This window comes from Dipodomys spectabilis, unplaced genomic scaffold (assembly GCF_019054845.1).
Source record: "Dipodomys spectabilis isolate Male_0828 unplaced genomic scaffold, ASM1905484v1 ptg000115l, whole genome shotgun sequence".
NCBI classification, from domain to species: Eukaryota; Metazoa; Chordata; class Mammalia; order Rodentia; family Heteromyidae; genus Dipodomys; species Dipodomys spectabilis.
In genome coordinates this window covers 11,236,915-11,246,805 of record NW_024870792.1, presented here as the reverse complement: position 1 = coordinate 11,246,805, position 9,891 = coordinate 11,236,915, and the positions used below count along the sequence as shown (strand labels likewise).

The 9,891-nt window shown below is 36.3% G+C and overlaps 1 protein-coding gene across 1 annotated transcript; it reads right to left on the bottom strand.

The window, feature by feature from the left end:
- Nucleotides 1-7,595: 7,595 nt before the first annotated feature.
- LOC122115053 (dnaJ homolog subfamily A member 2-like) lies at nt 7,596-9,379 on the bottom strand. The gene has a single exon (XM_042688372.1). It carries the CDS (start codon nt 9,260-9,262, stop codon nt 8,024-8,026), a length of 1,239 nt encoding a protein of 412 aa, XP_042544306.1. The 5' UTR covers nt 9,263-9,379; the 3' UTR covers nt 7,596-8,023.
- Nucleotides 9,380-9,891: the final 512 nt, after the last annotated feature.

Genomic DNA, 9,891 nt, shown 5'->3' with positions numbered 1-9,891 from the left:
ATTCCAACATGTTATATTTGAACTTATCTAATTTATTGCCTGCCTTTATTTCATTTTACATGTCTCAGTGATATTTTTAATTGTGATTTCTGATTTTTTAATTATTTGGATCTACTAAAGTATTAGCTTTCTTAGGTATTCTATATTCCCTCCCAAAAGTACAGCTTTTGTTCATTTCTTATGTGCTGTACGTAATAGAAAAAAGGACACGATTTCATGTTAGATATCAAGCTCCATACTATGATATTCCAACTATGATATGTTTAAATTTATCTATATAATCAGTTCATCCCTAAATACTAATTGAAGATATTTTGATCACTGATGTGCCTTGCTCTTCTCCTCTCTTGCTGTCTTGTTTATTTTCTTTGCTTTCTTTCTTCATAATAGCTTTATCAGGCTCAAGTAGCAAATCTAGTCTTTCAGGGTTGAAAGATGTCTCTGAGAACCTAACTCCTCATCCCTTTCAGACTTAGGTAGAATTAGGCTGAGCAAGCTCCTGAAAGGCTAGAGAAAACTTTGGGGATAGAAGGAGAAAGATAGAAATACTTGTTATGGGAAGGATTCAACTCAGGAATTCCAGGAGTAGTATCAATAACATTGTCCAGAATCACTGATTTTAACACTCTGCTGATATATATATAATATTGAATGTATTACATATATTCTATATATTATGTAATTGTTTAAATAATATATAATAAGTAGACTCTTTCCACTTTTAAAGTAGTTATACTTACATATTTTTACTATTCTCCTTTCCTACCTTTATCAGATTGATTTTTCTGCCCAATTCCTCTGTGTTGGAAGTCTCCAGTTTATTTAATTTGAATATTGTTTCTAGTACTTTCTTATAAGTGATTAACATTTTTAACTTTCCTCAACATTTAAAAATATCTGGTATTACTTCCTTCTGGAACTATAAATAAAGACACGTACATGCTTAGATTCTATGTATGTTATCATTTAGAATATCATTTATAAATTGTTAAGAATTAGCCATAGCCAAGTTTCAGTGGCTCTCACTTCCTAGCTACACAGGAACCTAAGATCTGAGAATTGAGGTTCAAAGCCAACCTGGGAAGGAAAATATGTGAGATTCTTTTCTTCTATTAGCCACCAAAAAAGCTGGAAGTGGAGCTCTGTTTCATGTGAGAGTTATAACCATGAGCACAAAAGCTCAGGGTCAGTATGTAGGCCCTGAGTTCAACCCTAGGACTGGCATGTGCACAATGAGAGAGAGAAAGAGAGAGACAGAGAGAGAGACAGAGAGAGAGACAGAGACAGACAGAGACAGAGAGATACAGAGAGAGACAGAGAGACAGAGACAGAGAGACAGAGACAGAGAGAGAGACAGAGAGAGACAGAGAGAGAGGGAGGGAGAGGAGGGAGAGGGGGAAAAGAAGATATAATTTTCTAATTTATTTGTTAAGCTATGATTTTATTTTCTCTTGGATTGGTGTTTTATATGTGATGGCTTCTTTTTAGCATTTTTTTCAAAAGTGGTAAATGAATTACAAAATATGGCAATACAAAATGATGTGCATATATAAACATTTTTTAATTTATCCTTTGAATGCCATTTGGCTATATTTTAAACTTGGAATATATATATATATATATATATATATATATATATATATGATATATGTATATGGAGGTGTAATTCAGAGCCTGGGTGCTGTCCATTAGCTTTTTAACCCAGGGATGGTGCTCTACCACTTGAGCCACAGCTCCATTTGACTTTTGATTGGTTAATTGGAGGTAAGTCTCATGAACTTTCTGCCCTGCTAGTTCTGAACTGTGATCTCAGATCTCAGTTCCCAAGTAGGTGGGATTACAAGCATGAGTCACTAGTGTCAAACTCAACAGTAAACACTTTTCTTTTGAAACATGTATGCATGTGTGTATGTGTTTCTATTTGTGTCTCTGTGTTGGTCTCTGTTGACTTTTAGATGAATGAGTAGTCTGAGCATCCTTGTCTTCCTTCTTTAAGAAAGTTTTGAAAATTATATATTGTTTGCCTATTTTCTCTTTTCAGAACTTTATTGACATATCATAGAAACTTTTAGATGTGTCTTTCAACATTGTGAACTATCTCTCCTTTTGTACCTTCCCCTCTCTTCTCTTTCTCATTATCAGAGAATTTTCTCACTTGCCTTTACCTTTGACCATGTAGGTTTTTAATCCTACCATGATTGTTCTGGGTTCATATTTTTGAATAAAATCTTTTCTCACATCACTCTGGGAAAAACAGTTATCTATCTTTTTCTGTCCCTTATATTAAATCTTTTTGTCTCACAGGTGCTAATTTTTCTGCTTCCTGCATTGTTGTCCCTAATAGCTGTGAATTTCTTCAAAATCTTACTGATTCTTCATTTGGGGCTTATATTTGTATTTAAGATTTCATATTTGATTGAGTACCTGTGTTTTCCTCCTATTGTTTGTAAGGGTACATTAGGTACACTACACATATAAATGGTACACAGTCTCTGTTTTCTTCTTTTTGCTTATGTGGTGCTGAAGAATCGAACCTAGGACCTCATGCCTGCAAGGCAAGCGCTCTACCACTGAGCCACCTTCCCAGCCCCAGGTCTCTGTTTTCTTAAATGAGAAAGGAAAGCACGATGGAAAGCTGGAAAGTGCCTATAGTTTTGCCTCTGTTAACAAATCCGAGACCCACTACTGCTATCGTAAACAATCACCTTGTGAAGCATGAATGGAGAGGAGCTGTATGTCTATGCTTGCAACTGTACTCAATTAAATGAATGTTGCCCTTCAATGACTTTTTTGTTCTTAGTATATACTGTCTTTGGGATAAAGCATAACATAGTGGAATCAGTACCACTGCTCTTATGTGTTTTCCCTCCATGCCTTTGTGAATGTCTATGAATAATTTCAGCTCGCTCTTTCTCTTTCCCTTCTTCCCTCCTTCCCTCCTTCCCTCCCTCCTTTCCTTCCTTCCTTCCTTGTGCAAGTTCAGTGGCTTTAACTCAGGGCCTGTGCACTATCCATGAGCTCTTTTGTTCAAGGCTAGTACTCTAACACTTGAGCCACAGCTCTACTTCTGGCCTTTTGGTGATTATTTGGAGATAAATCTCAAAAACTACTTTCTTGCCCAGGCTAGCTTTGAACTGAAACCCTTATATCTCAGCTTCCTGAGTAGCTTCTTTTCTCTTCTTTTCTTTTCTTTTTAATGAATGACTTACTTTAATAATGAGACTTTGAAAATAAAATAAATATCTAAAATACTGTACTATTAAATATCAAACATAATTATTTATTTATTTTAATAAGTTTTTTATTGTGGAAATACTGTACAGAGGGGTTGCAGTCACATGAGCAAGGTAATAAGTACATTTTTTTATTAAGCATTGTTTCCTCCTCCTTTGTTTTTCTCCTACCATCCCTTTCCTCCCATCTCCCCAACTACATACCCCTCTGCCTCCCACTAAATTGTAAAGTTTGTTTTTAGACATAGTGTCTTGTATATCTCATTGTTGCAATGGGTCAGTCTGTATCCCTATTTAAACAATTTATTTTTTCCCTTCCACTCTCCAAATTATACCAACATCACATACAGTAAAAACAGGGGTTATATGTGGGGGAGGGATATACAAAGTAACAAAAAAAAACACATGGTACCTTATAAATACATTAGGAACAATAGCAAGAAAGAAAAAACCACTTGTGTCCTTATCTTGGGGTTCATTTTGCTTAACATCATCTTATCTGACCTTTTCTGCTTGTCCCAGACACATACTAGTTATTGAAAATAAGGGAAAACATGGGACCTGTGTTTCATTGGGCCTGGCATACTTCACTTAATAGAATTTTTTTCCAAGTCTTTCCATTTCCTAACAAGTGGGGCAATGTCATTCTTTCTGATGGAGGTATACAATTCCATTTTCTTGATCCATTCATCTACTGAGGGACATCTGGGTTCGTTCCATATCTTAGCTATGGTAAATAATGCTGCAATAAACATAGTTGTGCTGGTAGCTTTAGTATGGTCTTGTTTGTGATCATTTGGGTAAATGCCCAAAAGTGGAATTGCTGGGTCATAGGGGAGCTCAATGTGGAGTCTTTTGAGGAACTTCCATACTACTTTCCAAAGTGGTTGAACAAGTTTACACTCCCACCAACAATGCAGTAGGGTTCCCTTCTGGCCCCATTCCTTCCAGTATCTGTTTTTTAGTAGTGTTCTCGATTATCACCATTCTAACTGGGGTGAGGTGGAATCTCAATGTTGTTTTGATTTGCATTTCTTTTATGGCTAGAGAGGTTGAGCATTTCTACATGTGCCTATTGGCCATTCTTATTTCCTCTTCAGAGAAGTTTCTCTGTAAGTCTTTAGCCCACTTATTTATTGGACAGTTGTTTCTTTGAGGATTTGTTGTTGGGGGATATAATTTTTTTGAGTTCCAAGTATATTTTAGATATGAGACCCTTGTCCATTGTATGCCTAGTGAAAATCTTCTCCCAAGCCATGGGCTTTCTACTGATTTTGCTAGCTATGTCCTTTGCCATGCAGAAGCTCTGCAATTTCATGCAATCCAATTTGTCCAACCTTTCTTTGATTTGTTGTGTTTCTGGGTCTTTATTAAGAAAATTTTGGCCTGTGCCAAGGAGACCTAGGGTTTCTCCTAATTCTTCCTGTAATGTTTTCAGAGTGTCTGCTTTGACTCCAAGGTCTTTGATCCATTTGGAGTTGATTCTGGTGCAGGGTTATATATAAGGATTGAGCTTTAGTTTTCTACAAGTGATTAACTAATTTTGCCAGCACCATTTACTGAAGAGGCTGTCTTTCTTCCATTCTATTTTTTAGTACCCTTATCGAAGATTAGGTGGCTATTGGTCTTTGAGTTCATTTCTGTGTTTTCAATTCTATTCCATAGGTCCTGAGGGCTCTTCTTCTGCCAGTACCGAGCTGTTTTGATTACTATGGCATTGTAGTAGAGTCAGACATAATTATTTAGTTACAGATAAAACAATATCTCTTGAACCATATGTACATTAAAATGACATTAATTGTTAGTCTGAAATTCAAATTTAACTGGGAATCCTATTCCTCGTGTGACAGCCAAATCGTAGTTTTTGTTCAGCTGAGCAGCTTTCTTCCTATTTCCATCACATATTTGCATTTATTTAGCTTTATGCTTTTCCTGTCATTACTATGTATTAAGGCATATGATTCCTTAACATGTTTACATTTCATGTCAATTTTAATATCTAGCTTACTACTTGGGGCTTGAGCTCAGGGCCTGGGCATTGTCTTTAAGCTTTTTTGCTCATGGCTAATTCTCTACCACTGGAGCAACAAGTCTACTTGTGGCTTTTGGGTGGTTAATTGGAGATAGGAGTTTCAACTTTCCTGGGGCTAGCTTTGAACAAGTATCTTCAGATTTCAGCTTCCTTAATAGTTAAAATTATAGGCATGAATCACTGGCACTCTCACTAGGATTGTTGATATGGGGTTTGATTAGTTCTTCCTAAGACCTGTGCATATATCATCTTGTAACTTATTTGATATCATCCATTTTCAGGTGGGCACAGATATCTTTTAACTCTCCTCTTAGCATAGTTTTTACTGTATCCCAAATAGTCTGCTAGATTATGTTTTTTTTTTATTTAGTTCCAGGAATTTACTTTTTTTTTGCTCCCTGATTTTCTCATTGATGTAAACTATTCAATCTACATGTGTTTGTGAATTTTCTGTAGTTTCTACTGGTTTTAATTTTTAATTTCATTTTATTGTGGTTTTTAAAGTACAAGAAAAATATACTTTTACTGAGATTTACTTATGACTTAAACTGGGATCTATTTTGGAGATATTTCTTAGAGTTACTGAGAAGAAATGTCTATTCTGCACCTTTTGGATAGAATACTCTGTAGATATTGGTTACTGATATAGAGTCATCTTGTTTATGCTAGTCAGAATTTTTAGAGAGTTAACATTTAGATTTATGATTAATGAGAAGTAAATGCAAATTTCTATACTCTGTTCTCCTATTTCTCCTTACTCATTTTAGAGCTTTCTCTGGTTTACAGAGTTGAGAATATTTGATTTTCCTCCATTTCTCTTTTTTTATTGTAAAGATACTGTACAGAGGATTTAGAGTTACATGAGTAATGAGTACATTTCCTTTCATGCATTGTTACCCCCACCTTTGTTTTTCCCCTTCTATCCTTCCCTCTCCACTTCCTCAACTCCTCCCTTCTCCTTTCAACATAGGCTCTTTTATGTCTCATTGTTACAATGGGTCAACCTGTATCTATGTTTCAGCATTTTGTTATTTCCCTACCCCTCTCTAAATTAGAATATATATATATATATATATATATATATATATATATATATATATATATATATGATGCAGGGCACCAGAATCATATAGTGATAATGGGGGTTATATCATGGGAAAGAACATACAAATGATACAAAATCTTCTAGTGATACTTATTCTTACCTGTACTCTTGTACTTATGAATATCTTTGTTACTTTTCTGTTATGGCACTCTTCAAAGTGTCTGACTGGTCATGGATTCATTTACTTTGTGCTTATCTTGAAGAGTCTTTATTTTTCACTAATTTTACAGGATAACTTTTCTGGATATTGTAATCTTGTCTGGTAGTTTTTCATTTTCAGGAACTGAAATAAATTATCTCATGCTCTCCTGACTTACGGTTTATACTGAGCAATCTGCCTGTATTCTGATTGCATTGCTTTTGTAAATAACTTGGTATTTTCTAACTTGCAGCTTTTAAATTTCTTTCTTTCTTCTGTATTACTACCATTCCAACTATAATATAGTATGGGTTCTTTTCTCATCTTGTTTATTTGGAGTTCTGAATATCTTCAGTAGTTTACTATCCTATGTTCTCCTAAATTTGGGACTTTTTTGCTATAATTATATTTACAATGATTTACATATCTTTGGTTTACATCCATACTGCTTCCTCCACAGCAATGATTCATAGATATGGTAATGCATCAGAATTCTGAAAATGTGTGATTATGTTTATTGGAATGATTCCTCCACCTCATTTTCAGACTTTTATATACTTTCTTGTGCTTGATTTAATCTATTGATGATGATTTTTATTTTGTTTTATTTTGATTTATGGATCATTTTGGAGTTTTTCCCACAATCTCTATTCCTGCTGAAATTCCTTTTTAATTCATTAATTTGACTTCTTTATTGCATTTTCTTTGAAGTCACTAATCATTTTTTACACAATTAAATTCTTTGGCATTTAAATGTCTTTGGGTTCAGTTACTAAAGTCTTATGAGTATTTAGAGGAGTCAAGTTGACTTGGGATTTTACATTTCTTGTGTTTCTATTTTATGACATGTCTTTGCTATAATGGATATCTCTATTGTTTTAATATGGGTGAGGGATGGGTTTCATACCATTCTTTTTTTTTTTTTTACACCAACTGCTTTTTATTATTTACTGAAACCTTTCACAAGATGGTTAAAAAAAATTTACAACTACCACTAATGTAATTTCTCCCATTGTTCCCAGTCAGCTCCAAACCCATTGTGTGCAAGGCCCATTTTTTCCATGCATCTAAATGATAGACACAAGCTATGAAATTCTTTATTCTATTTGTAGCAGCTTATGCAGGTGCAGCCAAACACAAAGCTTCAGGACGAATTGTACAAACTTTACAATGTGGGATTTGAATTTAAAGTATGAAACATAAAATCTACACAAAACTGGTAAAAATCAAGCATAGATACCAGGACTGAAACTTATAACCCATGTGTGAAAGGGAGTCTTGTTTCCTTTCAAGTGCTTTATTCTGCTACAGAACAGTCGAAATGAAGATGTAAAGCTTTGTGGTTAGTTTAAATTATACACTCTGTAGATACTATACCAATTTAAAAGTTACACATAGACCAACAGATGTCCATCAGTTCATCTGGATTGATCAGACACTCCAATAGCTGGATTACTGAGAACAAATCAGGCAAATGTGGAAAGAAAATCCACCTGTGCAAATGTTTGCAGAGTTTACTGATGGGCACACTGCACTCCAGGTCCATGATGGCTGCTGCTTTCTTCATCAGAGCTATCATTATAGGCTTCACGGCGCTGACCACTTCCCGAGCCTCGAGTGCTATCAAATTCCTGAAGCTCTACTTCCTCTGTTTCTCCAATTACATTAGGAACTTCTGGCCCAGATGGCAGAAGATCTTCTAATTCAGAAAGCTTGTCTGGGTTGATCCAGTTGTTTTCAGGAAACTGCACATCAAATTTTATGTAAAGATCACCTTTTTCAAAGGGATTACGATACTGAGGCATTCCTTCACCTCGAACTACACGAACACATCCTGGTTCAATTACTTTGCCGGGGGGGTATCTCACCACAATCTGACGTGCATCAAGGTGCTTAAATGTGAACTGAAAGCCACATAAAGCTTCAACAAGTCCTATCTTATATGTCATGTGCAAGTCATTCCCATCTCTCTGGAACACCTCATGTTCTTTCTCTTGTAGCAAAAGAACAATGTCTCCTGGTTCCACTCCTGGGGCCTGATCTGCTTCCCCAGTGAAGGTAATCCTTTGTCCATGTTTCATGCCTTTGTCTACATGGACTTCAAGAATCTTGACTTCTTTAATCACCTTCTTCCCTTCACATTTTTTACAGCGGTCCTTTTCATTAATTACCTCTCCTTCTCCATTACAATCAGAGCACACAGACTGCATCTGTTGTACCATTCCTGGAGCCAACTGTCGGATCATGATGCGCACACCTCGACCCCGACAAGCACTACACTTCTGAACAGCTCCAGACTTCCCACCTTGACCACTGCATGCACTACAGAGTACATTCTTGCTAAGTTGTAGTTTGGTTGTCTTGCCATTATACAGATCTTCTAAAGATACTTTCAGTGGATGCATCATGTCCTCTCCTCTTCTTCTGCCATTTCGACTTCTACTCTGATTGCCCATGAAGCCAAACAACCCTCCACCAAAAATGTGAGAGAAAATATCATCCATGCCACCACCTCCGCCACTACCTTCCCGAAGACCTTGTTCTCCATATCTGTCATACAACTCTCGCTTCTCTGGATTAGATAATACTTCATAAGCAAAGCTTATTTCTTTAAATTTGTCTCCAGCATTTGGATTCTTATCAGGATGGTATTCTTTGGCTAACTTTCTGTATGCCTTCTTCAGCTCGTTCTCGCTGGCGCCAGGAGGGACTCCCAGGATGTCGTACAGCTTCGTGTCAGCCACGTTAGCCATGGCGACCAGCCGGGCAGCGCTCGGAAAGGAAAGCGGCGGAGCGGAGCCGGGCCCACACAAGCAGCGTAGGCGGCAGCGCAGGCCGAGGGAGACAGCGAGGGGGGGAGAAGGTGGGGCCGAACCGGGTTTCATACCATTCTTGATATAAAACCTTTTCTTAACATCTTAGTCTCTACTTCTACTGAAGGAAAAAGATTAGCTTGGTAAAAACAACCACAACAACAAAAACACAGAAACAAGCCAGATATTTAAATATTAGGTAAAAATATCTAACCAACTTCATCCCCAAGAAAGGAGCAAAAGTTAGGTAACATTATTCATAAGAAGTAACAAAAAACAGATTTGGGAAAGGACAAAAAAAGAGAAGAGGCAAGATAAAGGATGACAGAAGGAGTAGATAGGATAAGTACAAGAAATACTAGTCAGGAACACAAATATAAAGAAAAGCATTTTAAAAACAGACAAATTAGTAACTCTAATTTGATGAAGAGATGGAGGATGGAAATATTTACCTTTTTTCTACCTTCTGATTTTGAAGTTGAGTAGATATATGAAAGCTGTTTGTGAATTGCTTTCTCTGTTGTATTCAAACAGGCTAAATAAATGGCTGAATCCTGCCCTGGCTTAAC